Genomic DNA, 13,215 nt, shown 5'->3' on the forward strand with positions numbered 1-13,215 from the left:
CCATTTGGGGTTTCTAGGCTGCAAATACGTATGGGAGCAGATAGCCTCTTCATGGGAGTTGAAAGCTTCTTTCTCCTTGGCTCAACTAGTGGAGTCACACGAGTGGTTGTCATCTCAAAGAATAACCCACACACCACCAGAAAAAAACCAGGTCTTTGCCATCCAGTCCATTCTGACTCATGGGTATTTCTCTTCATTGATTTCCAAGACTAACTCTTTATAGGAACAGAAACTTTGTCTTTCTCTTGAGGAGCAGCTGCTAGTTCTGAACTGCTGACCTTGTGGTTAGTAGTCCAATAAATAACCACTATACTATAAGGGCTCCCAGGCACCCTTTACACAGGGTTTAGGTGAATATTAATTTCTGGTAAATTAATAAAGTTATGTATTACTGTATAGCTATATCTGTATGCATAAGATGTACTGGCAGTGAATGGTTAAACTCTTGACTGCTAAGCTAAGAATGAGAAGTTTGAACCCACGATTGGAAGAAAGAGTTGGTTATGAGCTCCTATGAAGATTACGGACTAGGTATCCTGCGGGAAAGCTTATCCATTTGGTTATTATTTCCTTTCTAAAATATATGCCGATAAATATCTGTTCTTTGGCTATTTCTACAAGGAATTTAGAATATTTAAATTCAGTTTATGTATGTTCTCATAAGTATAATGATTATATTCCATATTACTGCAGAGATATTGTCCGTATAATATATGATTATGATTTTTTTTCCAAGAAAAATAATTGTTTTAAAATATCATATATGAAGCAAAATTATAAAATTACAATAACAAAACCAATATTGTAATAAAGGTGTGTGAATACAGAAAAATAATTGAATACAATCATAACACAGAAGCCTAGTTTTATACATGTACAAATGGAATAAAACTATATAAACAATATCATTTTTATATAATGTAATGTTCATAAAATATATCAAGAAACTTTGCTCTTAATGTGTCACACTAAGAAACTTCTATCACATGTATATAAATTTCCCTAGATGCAAATGTTAACCTGTCTTATTCAATGGTTTTTCTAATGGTCAAAGCCATTTAAAATTGCGGAACATCATTATTAATATGTAACATTCAATATGCAGCAATATGTAACAATATGTGATGTGTAACATTCAATAATAACATGATGATCCTGATTTCTTTTTCTTAACTTCACTGAATAGGTTTTAGATTTTTAAACAATTTCTTGTTTTCTTTGCGTTTCCAGTTTGCCATGCAGCCAGCATTGCTCTTAGAAATCCAGAAGGAACATGGCTAATTTCACTGCATTGACTGGCTTTCTTCTCATGATTTTTTCTGCTAATCCTGAGATAGAAGTCTTATATGCTTCTTTGTTTTTAGTCTTATATTTGGTGGCTTTAATTGGCAATATTCTCATTATCACTGCGACTTCTGTCGACAATAGCCTCCACTCACCAATGTATTTCTTCCTAAAATACCTCTCCTTTTTGGATCTGTGTTACATTACTGCCACTGTACCAAGATTCGTCTGCAACTCCTTCATGCACAGTGGCAATATTTCTCTCTGGGAGTGTATCCTGCAGTGTTTTGCATTTACTTTCTCTGGTTGCGCTGAGATGGCCATGCTCACAGTGATGTCCTATGACCGCTACGTGGCCATCTGCTTCCCACTGCGCTATGAAATCATCATGGACACCAGCACCTGCGTTCATGGAGTCTTAGCTGCCTGGACCGGTGGGTTCATCTCTGGGGTGATGCATACCGCTGCTACTTTCTCCATCCACTTCTGTGGTCCCCATGTCATTCACCAGTTCTTCTGCAATGTCCCCCAACTCCTGAAACTCTCTTGCTCCAATGACTACATCAGTGAGCTTGGGGTCTCTGCCTTCCTGTCCTTGGCAACATTTCTTTGCTTCATCTTTATTGGCCTCTCTTACACACGTATATTCTCTGCTGTGCTCAGGATGCCATCTGCTGATGGAAGATCCAAGGCCTTTGCTACTTGCACCCCCCACCTATGCGTTGTCATATTATTTATTTCTACAAGTGTTTTTGAGTTTCTAAAGCCAGCTTCTGACTCTCCAACTGGATTCGACTTTTTGCTCACTTTTCTTTATACTGTCGTGCCCCCGACTTTCAATCCCATGATCTATAGCTTAAGAAACAAAGTCATGAAGAGTGCTCTGAACAAGATGTTTAAAGGAAGAAAAGCCTAACTGATTTGTTGGGATACTTCTTCTCATTCTTGGTGAGGAGGCAAGGTTACAACATAATGGGAAAGGAGAACATGGCCCATCAGGAATTGAAGCTAAATAAAAACGCATTTACTAAATGTTGGTTCATCTACGTAAAATCAGTTCACGAGCATTTATATCAGAGAAAGCCAATGGTATAACAAAGTAAAGACAGAACATTTAAATAGGCTCAACAAAACTTTATTATTATACCTTTTACATTTAGTCCTATAATCCCCTGAAATATAACTTTTGTCAATGGTGTGCGGTAGAAGTCATTGTTTGTTGTACTCACATGAATCTCATTTAACCAGTGTGGTTAATTGGGAAACAACTTTTCTCCAATGAGCTGAAGCCATGTGTACAAAGAGAGGATCATCAAAATATTCATGGAGCTTCCCCATGATCATTGTTTATTTTACTTTCAAATATTTTATTTTTAACAGTTTTATTGGCATGTAAATCACACATCACACAATTTAATAGTTCCATCATATTAAGAGAGTTTGCACACTCATCACCACAATCCATCTCAGAACAGTTTCTCCTTTCTCCTACTCACTGTTGTTAGCTCCTCCCAATGTCGCCTGTCACGTCCCTCGTTACTGTACCTAGAGATTCACTTGGCCCTCATATACAGAAAATCACACAAAACAAAATCAAGAAACAATGAGAACAGAAACCACCAACAAGGACAAAACAAACAGAAAAGCCTGGTTTCTAAAATTGAAACAAAAGTTGAAAATACTAAAAACAGCTTGAAAAAGCCAAACAGCTTGAAAATGGGTCAAAAGGGATATTAACTCATTAGGTGTTCAATGGTAACCTAACTACCTCATCTATAATTGACTTTACAAGGCTCTCTGTCTAAGAACAAGACTATTCACGTCCCTGGACTATGTTCGGCTGAACTCATGCGTCGTCCCTGAAAATGGATTTGGGCTTCCACTGTCATCCAAAGTCTTTTCAAAACTGGGTGTTCACAATTTAAGAACTGAGACCATTTTCTCTTTTGTATATGTATTTTATTATTTACAATCCTTGGATCACGCAGGCTGGTGTGCTTCTTCCATGTGGACCTAGTTGCCGCTTTACTTAGATGGCTGCTTGTTCTAATACAAGCCTTTGAGAACCCAGGTGCTATGCTTTCTGATAGCCAGGAACCATCTGAAATTATGCTTGTAAAATCTGGCTTTTCAGATCCCAATAAACAATTTGTTATCATGTATGGATTAGAGAGTTCAATGACTGTGGGCATTATTTACACAAATACTGACAGTTGGGAATAGGGCAGAGGTTTCACTAATGCTCCTTCACAAAAGCACCAGACTAGTACTCCCTCAGCCTTAAGGCTGAAACCCCTTTGTGTGAGAAGGAGCAGATGAATTTGTGGTCATTGGACTTAGTTCCGATTTCTTGTTTGAAAGTGTTCAATGAGCAGTAGCACAGGATTACCATCCATTTACTATTTTAACACTCTTTGCTCTTTTAGGACATGTTGTAATTCATTATCTTTTAGTGCCACTTTCCAAATTTGGAAGGCCCCTCATATGCACGGAAGTCTCCAAGCCATTCAATTAGAATCCTAAAACTTTAACACTGTTGTAATGAGTGAGCTGGAAAAGTGTAGCTCCCAAATCACAGGAACTTTCATCCAATGAAAATGTGAAAAGGCGAAGCTATTTCTTTCAACGTAACCTTTATCTAGGTTAGTATTCTGGCTAAAAACAGTGTTTGGATGCCTCTAACCTTTTTTTCTGAAGAATGCAGTGCCCTTTGGTTAATACCACACCAAAGCCGTAGTTTGGACATTCTCAATAGATTCTAATCATGTTCCTTGGCACCGTTCTCTGAGTTTAGAGAAGAACAATTTTAAAATGTCTAAAGAGTCAAGGTCAGGGCTGGAGGGTGAATGGGTAAAGTTCCCCACGGAATTGCTCACAGAGAACAAACAGTACATGTCTTGATGAGGGGAAATATTCTCAATGCAGCTTTCCAGGTCTTTTCTCATCAATGAAATCTTCAATTTTCTTCATGCGTTTCCTAATAAGCCTCCATGATCTCCTGCACCCTTTGATAAAATCCATTAAGATGAGTCCTTTGAAATCCCTAAAAGGAGTCACCATGACATCCCGAACTTACCTCTCTGCCTTGAATTTAACTGGCACAATGGATCTCACTTAGAAGCCACCATTTTGATTGGTCCTTGTTTTAAGAAAACACCCCGATCCTTAATGGTTTCTGGAGCAAGTCCTGTATTACAGTGAGAACTGGTTTTCACTTATTCACAGATTACAGAGACATTTTAGTTAGTATAAGCCCATGAATGCATGTTCTGAAACTCTGGTACCAATTCTTTTTTACTACCCTCAAGTGTCTTTTTAATGTGTCCTGCTAGCATAGTGGGTTAAGTGTTTGGCTGTTAATTGCCAGGGAGGTGGGTCAAGCCGACCAACCAATCTGCAGGAGAAAGATGCTGATGACTACTCTCATAAAGATTGACCATCTGGTAAACCTTAGGGAATAGTGCATCTGATTCTATTCTGCCATATATGATTGCTATGAGTTGGAATCAATTCAATAGCACTGGGTTTCGGTATTTTTGGTTTTCATATATCTTTTTGTTTATAATAACAGTCTCTTTATTATTGAAACACTGAGATATCTATCTATTCCAAGTTATATTCTAATTCTGTGTTCCACATTTTCTGATCTCTATAATTTCCACATCCATACTGGATTAGTAGTTGTTTTTGATTTTATTCCCACATAACATCTTCTGGGATTTTGATAGGAATAGCACTGCACTACAGATTAAGTCTAAGAGAATTGTTTTCTTTAAGGATTGCATTTTATAATCTATGATCACACATTTATTTTCATTGATTTAAGGCACAGAACAAATTCTCCCATAGGACCTTTAGAGAGGTTGTCACCCCGATAACACACAGAGTTCAGATTTTTGGTCTCCAGCATTGTAAAGACAAATTTATGTTGTTTTAAGATAACCACTTTGTGATAATTTGTGACAAGAGCTACAGGGAATTAAAATCGCTGGTAAAATGGAATTAGATAATACTAGCCTAACTTTCCAATTGAATGCAATGATTATACCTGGGTTGAATGCACAGAACAGATGTCTAGGATGATGCCAGAGGTAACTGCGAAGTGCACTGCATAAGAAAATCAGAATTTGCACTTCCACCAAATCAGAGGAAAGTTTACAATTTTTTTCCACTTGTATTGGTTGCACTGAAGCCAAGCAATCTGAAATATGGAAAAGGGTGTCTTCACAGAAATAAAGAGAGACAGATACAAAATAAACCCTGAAGTTTGGGATCTAGGAATAGATATGGTGTCTCCTAACCCATACAATTATAGAAATCTTGTTCTAAAAATATTTTTGTTCAAATGGGTGAAGGGAGACATCGGACAGTGCAAGATATGACAAAATAATAATTTATAAATTATCAAGGGTTCATGAGGGAGATGGGAAAGGGGAGCGGAAGGGAAAAATGAGGAGCTGATGCAAGGAGCTTAAGTGGAGAGCAAATGTTTTGAGAGTGATGAGGGAAATGAATAAACAAATGTGCTTTACACAATTGATGTATGTATGGATTGTGATAAGAGTTGTATGAGCCCCTAATAAAAAGATTAAAAAACATTTTTGTTGTTGTTTTCTTGTATCACAATCCCCCAAGTAAGATTATGCTGTTGGTTAACACAACACAATATTTAATACCACAGAGAAACTTCAGAGTCTGACTGAGAGCATTTTAAAATGAAAATTGTATAACAACAATAGAGAGCTCAAAAAAGTCATTAGATGTGGTAAATAGCAGGCTAGGGATGGCAGAAGCAAAATGACACCACAGTCCCAGATTAAAACGACTGTGTGGGCAGGCAGATAGATCCATAAAAGCTATTCTCTCTTGGTGAATTCAGGAGGTTGGTCTGGACAAATCTCCTATGCAGACTTTCTAAAACGAAGACTTGAGAAATGAAGTTAAACAGATTCAAATGGGAAGCCTGGGCTTAGAGCTTCATGGGAATATATAGAAAATCAGAACAAATACCTATGAGAGGTAGAGACTGTGTGACCACAGCAAACGAGGAGGGATAAGCAGCAGAGGCAGCCGTGTGGCACACAGGCCTTTTTGAAACACTGCAGCAGTCCACTCACAGCAGGAGCCGCATAACCAGTTCCACTGGTCCAGAACTGCACCAGCACCTACAATGCTGATCGACAATCAGGGAGGTATGCTTTCTTCCATTACCTTGCACACACTCTTGGTGAACAGAGAGGTGACCCCTTTATCCAGTCAGGAGCTGGGCAGAACCCTTCACAATCAATGCCAGTACTGTCTCACTTTGTCTTTTTTCTATATCTTTCTCCTTGGCTCTTCCTTCTTTCTCTGAATTTCCCCCCTTTTCCTTTCTCTTCCATCATTGTGTGGCCCCCTTGTGAGCTGGTAGAGCTAGCCTGGTTGTGTTTGTTCACTACAGGGGAACACGCTGACCTTTCACCAGGACTACGTTGCTCCTCCAACTCTTCCTTCTTAGGTTTTCCCTCATCACCTGTCCCTTCCCCTACTTTTTTCCTGTTCTTTTCCTCTACCTCCTCCTTTTCTTTTCCCACTTGTTGCTGGGGCAACAGAAGCACCCACTCCTTCCCTCAAGGGACAGTGGTGCACACGCCCATTCGGTGAGCTTCACACCAACTGCAGCCATGTTGGCAACTAACATTTTTGCTAGTATTGTGATGCCTGTTTTTTCTATGGTTACTTGCATTTGTCTTCATTTTAATCTTTTTTGTTTTTCTTTCTACCTTCTTTGGGCTTTCTTCTGTGCCTCCCTTACTTTTTCATTTTCTCCTTTGAACTTTCTCTCTCCATTGTTCTCCATTGTTTTTTCACCAGTATGAGGGAGTCAGCAATCCTACCCAGCCTTACACAGCATAGCTGCTGTTATCCTCACTGAAAGAATGTCCCATGCACTCCAGAGGGACACTGTGTAATGGCTCTTGGGTCAACTCAACAGGAATGATTAGCCATAATAAATATCTACACACCCAGTGAAAATATCACAAAATACAGAATAAATGTTAACAGAATTGAAAGAGAACTAGAAAACTCCAAAATAATAATAGGTAACTTTACTAAACCCATTCCAGTAAAGGACAGAACAAGTAGAATGAAACATCACAAATGTGTTAGTTTGGGATAGCTAGAGCAACAAATCCAGGGAGACTCATGTGTGATCAGAAAGAGCTTTATATAATGAGTACTTTTATATTAAGAAAACATTACAGCCTAGTCCAGGTCAAGTCCATATGTCTAACACCAGTCCACATGTCCCATACCAGTCTATACATTTCTCTTTAGACTTATGCAGTGTAGCCTACAGAATGATTAAACTGAAAAGAACAGAAAATGCAAAGTGCAAGCGTAGATAAGGAGCAATTAGAATGGACTCTATTGTCGGGATGTCCATTTGGTAGAACTAAATTACCAAATTGATGTTATCTACTAAAATTGGACTTAAGCATTTTTCAAAACAAGCCCAAAGCGTTCCAAAATAAATCCCAAGAACAATCTACATAAATTTGTTTGCTGGCTAAAGACATGGACAAAGGCATTCAATATAACATTATTTATTAAAAACAAAATTTAGAAATCATCTAAATGCCTATTAACATTATAGTAGAGGATAAATAGATTGTAACATATTTATACATTGCAAATAAAGTAACGAAATAAAAATTGTATTCCATTGTTACCTATGTCAACATGAACGAATCTCTCAAACTTATGCTGAGAGGAAGACAGAAACAAGAAAAATCATATTGCATGTGTAGTTCATAAACAATCAACATGTTTTTATTTCCCAATTGTGTTCACGTTCTAATAATTCATTAGGCTGCCTTCAGTGATTTTTTAAAAAACTTTTTGTTTATAAAATAATTCATTTTTAATAAAATGTATAGGCTGTCATAAAAATCCAGATTCTTGTATATCAGAAAGGAGAAAACAATCAACTTTAAGTACATATAAGAAGAGAAGTTAGCTTTGCAGTTTTGCCTAGCTCTAAGCAATGCTGAAAGACCAGAGAAAGAGAAACACCTGTTTTAGAATGGTCTCTCGAGGCAGTTCATCTTTGGACACTGCAACACCTGGAATTAATTGCCATCCTGGGAGAACTAAGTCTCTGGGACCTCTTAGGATTCTGTGTTCTATGTCCTTTCCCAGCCTCTTATACTTTGCTGATTCTCCACTCAACAAAGAGCTCCTCCATGTAGGACAGAGATACTGACTGGGCGCTGCAAGGTAGGGATAGAGCACACTTATTTCCTATGCAAATAAGATGATCAATGTACAAAAGAAGATGGGAATACCTCCTCTGGTAATTTATTCACTTCTTTTGCACCTCAGTCTTAGACCTAAAGCAAAATAATTGGTCATGCATCCAATTCTTAACTTTTAATAGTAAATGGAGATTCTAATGGAATCTGATGTTTATCTGAATGAGGGGCAATAACACGGTACACACATTTTTAAGGTTTGTATCCTGGTGAAATACAATTCCTCTACCAACATAAAAGGAACATACTGCTCTAAATTAGGAACCACTTGGGACTGTGAATTGACCTTACATGCCATTTTCATTTCAGGTGTTATATGTACATACGTCTGGTATAAAAACATGGGAGAAATTCTCCTTTGACGTGGAATAGCATTAAAGAGAATAGAAGAAGGAAATGGGTCTGCTTTATCTTCTTCTGCTGATAAAAGGGAAAGAAAATTGTTTTTAGAGTGCTACAGGCAAATGGATAGGAAGTGATTATGAATAAATAGAAAAAGGTATTGCATTTATGTGTATATGTGTTTGTGGGCAAAAATATATGTTTGCTAAAATTTTTTTAAAAGATTTTTGTTAGAATTTTAAAACAGTGATAAGCTCATTTCTTCCATAAAAAGTCTTTCTTAGTCACTTTTTACTGTGTTGCTTCCTTTGCTTCATATTCAGGAACCTGGCGGTGTACTGAGTAAAGAGTTCAATGGCTTATATCCATTAAAGGGTCCACAGGAGAAGAGGTATAGTGATTTGCTTTCATAAGAACCAGCGCTTTGGGAAAGTTATGTGCCAGTTGTACGCTTTGTCACAGGGTCACTATAGGTTGGAAAAGTCTCCACGGAAGGCAATTAAAACATTTCCAGTTGAAGGAGCACCAATTGCTTCATATTACTAATGAGGGTCAGATCCTTCATCTGACATTTCCTTTAACTTCATCTCATTTCTACTAATTTTTACGAAATATAATGTTATATGAAAACTTAAACTTAATAGTTGAACATTGATCTATTTTACTTCCATAATTATTATAATAAGTAATTAAGTACAAAACTACTTAACATTTACTTTTGGAGATGCTCAAAATTTTCAAGGCCTTTAAGAATCTCGATTCCTTTAATCCCCTAGAACAGTGGTTCTCAACGTTCCTAATGCCATGACTCTTTAAAGACATTTCCTCATGATGTGGTGACCCCAACAATAAAATTATTTTCGATGCTATTCCATAACTGTAATTTTGCTACTGTTATGAATTGGGTGACCCCTGTGAAGGGGTCATTCAACCCCCAAAAGAGTGGCGGCGACCCACAGGTTGAGAACCGCTGCTCCACAAGGTAACATTTTGTGTGGGCTTGATGAGAGCTGAACTAGCACTTTCATTGAACTGAAATCTCACTATTCACTGATATTAATTCACTCCATTCAGATACAGCACCCTCTTCATTTAGCCAGCAAGACCCGAAGGCTGGTGTCCATTCCCAGCACCACAAATCCAGGAGGATTAGAAACCTTGTTCTGAATGCACTCCATGAATTTCTATTACTAAGAAGGTGATGGCATTGAATGAGTTAATGAAATCTTAGAGATAATATGTGCATGCACAGAAATTCTGCAACATGCACTTTCAAAGTTATCTACAACTGTTAATATTATTACTTTTAGGAGCCATATATTTTGCCAATAAAAGGGGGAGAAGGGGAAAATCTCTACAATCCCCAGAAAATGGCTACCATTCATATAATGAAAATCTTTGAAAAAAACGTCTAGCTCAGCACTGATGGTTGAAGAGTGAAAACCCTGAAATATCTTATTTGTATATATTAAATATCAATATTGTAGAGTTTCCTAATTTAATTTGAATGACATGTCATAAGCCATGCATTAATTAAATGTGTTCTATGGCACTGGCCATTTCATTTTGCATCTCCTCTCTGTGTGTATGTGTAGGTGTAATGAATTTTATGCAAGTTTCTAGCAATTTTTTTAATCACGCAAATGCTTTCCACTCACAATAAGACTTCACATGCCTCTCAGCACAGTTTTCTTAATATGATTTATTTTACCTTATGAAAATGTATCAAAATGTGTTCCATGGTTCCCTGTGATGTCTCTGAAGGCCTGCAGTTCAGTTACTTTGAAGGCTGGTAGTGTGACAAGTGGCCATGCATTTTCCTCTCTTCCTGTCCTGACAAGATTTTCCTCTTTTTGTCTGAGCAGAGTAATGGGGAGGATTAATGGCAGTTTCCATGGAGACTTCATCCTGGTGGGCTTCTCTGAGCAGCCCCAGCTGGAAAAGACACTCTTTGTGGTGGTCTTGTGGTGCTACCTCCTGACACTCATAGGAAACACACTCATTATTTTGGTCTCCTTCATAGACCCCAAACTGAAAATGCCCATGTATTATTTCCTCACCCATCTCTCCCTAGTTGACATCTGCTTTACCACCAGTATTGTCCCCCAGCTGCTGTGGAACCTAAGAGGACCAGACAAGAGCATCAGTCTGGCGGGCTGTGTTGTCCAGCTCTATGTGTCCCTGTCCTCGGGCTCCACCGAGTGTGTTCTGCTAACTGTGATGGCTTTTGACCGCTATGCTGCTGTTTGCAAGCCCCTGCACTACTCAGCTGTGATGAAGCCTCAGCTGTGCCAGGCTCTGGCAGGAGTTGCATGGCTGTGTGGAATGGGAAATGCACTCATCCAGGGCACTGTCACCTTCTTGCTTCCTCGCTGTGGCCACCGGTGGATCCATCATTTCTTCTGTGAGGTGCCCTCTCTGATTAAGCTTGCATGTGTCGACATCCATGCCAATGAGGTCCAGCTCTTTGTTGCTTCCCTGGTCTTGCTTCTCTTGCCCTTAACCCTGATACTGTTGTCCTATGGACACATAGTCCGGGCCGTCATCAGAATTGGGTCAGTCCAGGCATGGAAAAAAGCCCTGGGGACTTGTGGCTCTCACTTGATTGTAGTGTCTCTGTTTTATGCGACTGTCACGGCTGTCTACATTCAGCCCAATAGTTCTTATGCCCATACTCGTGGGAGGTTCATTTCCCTGTTGTACACAGTCGTGACTCCGACCCTCAATCCCCTCATCTACACACTGAGAAATAAAGATGTGAAAGGAGCACTGAGAAGATTATGTCACAGAGACCACAGTGTATGACAAATAGGACCCATGGTGGTAAATCTTTGGAACAATAAAAAAGCCTGAAAACGGTGTGCACTATTTAGTTGAAGTACCTGTAAGGAATAACGGTGACTACTGCTGTCTGTATTATTGCGTTTCACTCATCCTCCAAACCCTCTACTTCAGGATTCTTTCAGACACTCTTGAGCAACATTTCCCTAAGTCCTTTATTTCCCTTTCATTTATATTATTTTTCTTATTTCTTACTTAGTTTATTACCTTGTTCCTTCCTCTCGTCCTTTCTTCCTTTTCTCTTCATCAACATCCCTTCTTTTTCATGTCTACATAAGAATTATAACTACCAGGCTTCTGGATGCTTTTAAATTATAACCCTCATACCAATATTCTAACAATTCCTGAACATTTCCCTCAGAGCTGCCCATATACAACAAGGAAACTCTTTCTTTGGGGTAAAGAGTTCAAGTGGAGGTATGCAACTGAAATCGTGCCTTTTTGCTCCACAATTTCCTTGTTTGACCTTGAGCACGCTTTTGTTTGTCCTTCTTTTTCCCTGAAGTTATCTTATGAGAAAAGATGAAAGAACTCTATTCTTACCTTGACTAATAGATTTAAATGGTAATATTATAAGAAAACGCATCTAAAATGTTCATAAAAGTAATTAGTATATTTTATTTGTCATATTTATACTTGCACTATTTACCTTATTTTGATCTATTATATTCTCATTACTTTAATTGTAGCTAATAAAACCTCTAACCTGATAAGTTATTCCCTCTTATCTCATATTTCTAAGTGGAAGTAATTCAGGGAAAATAAGTTAAACTTTCTTTGCGTTCATAATTTGTAAAGTAATATAATTTATTTTTTCTACTCAAATATAAAGGTGTCCTGAGCTCCTTATAGTAAATGCAGCACAGTTTCATGCAATGGTGGTAACAAAGCTGAGGGTGTTTTTCCAGAAGGACATGTGGTAGTAAAGAGTGATACTTGACATGGAGAATCTAAGAGTCTACAACATGCCATTTCAATCTGTTTGGGAGCTACATAATCCTAGGCATATTTTGAAAATTCATGTGAGAATTCATTTCTTCATGTCTAAAATGAGGACCCTCTCAATGTTTTATTATGGGCATTGTACAAGATAGTTAAAAGGCATGAAAATAGAAGCCAATAAAAGTCTGTTATGTTTATATATCTGCTGAATTTGTTGTTAATATCTATGATCTAAGAGCTCTGGAGATACAGTGGGTAAGAGCTCAGATGCACAATGAAAGAGGCATGTTTTGAACCCACCACTGTATCTTAGAAATATATGACATTCTGCTATCCAAAGACATACAGCCTGGGAAACTGTACAGAGCCATTCGACTCTGTCCTGTAGGTTTCCTATGATTAGAAACAACCTAGGTAGCATTTTTTATTTTAGCATGAGTGCCCTTAGTAATAAGTCTACCCCATGCAGAGATGCCTTGAAATAATGTCCTATCTGCTTCCTAAGGCAACA

The 13,215-nt window shown here is 38.1% G+C and overlaps 2 protein-coding genes across 2 annotated transcripts; both read left to right on the plus strand.

Moving 5' to 3' along the window:
• The first annotated feature begins 1,273 nt into the window (after positions 1 to 1,273).
• LOC142437555 (olfactory receptor 14J1-like) lies at positions 1,274 to 2,200 on the plus strand. Its single transcript, XM_075540667.1, has one exon. The coding sequence runs from the start codon at positions 1,274 to 1,276 to the stop codon at positions 2,198 to 2,200; it is 927 nt and encodes a 308-aa protein (XP_075396782.1).
• An 8,590-nt stretch (positions 2,201 to 10,790) lies between these two features.
• Positions 10,791 to 11,726, plus strand: LOC142437556 (olfactory receptor 2G3-like). The gene has a single exon (XM_075540668.1). It carries the CDS (start codon positions 10,791 to 10,793, stop codon positions 11,724 to 11,726), a length of 936 nt encoding a protein of 311 aa, XP_075396783.1.
• The last annotated feature ends 1,489 nt before the right edge of the window (positions 11,727 to 13,215 follow it).

Source organism: Tenrec ecaudatus, chromosome 1, assembly GCF_050624435.1.
Source record: "Tenrec ecaudatus isolate mTenEca1 chromosome 1, mTenEca1.hap1, whole genome shotgun sequence".
Classification (NCBI taxonomy): domain Eukaryota; kingdom Metazoa; phylum Chordata; class Mammalia; order Afrosoricida; family Tenrecidae; genus Tenrec; species Tenrec ecaudatus.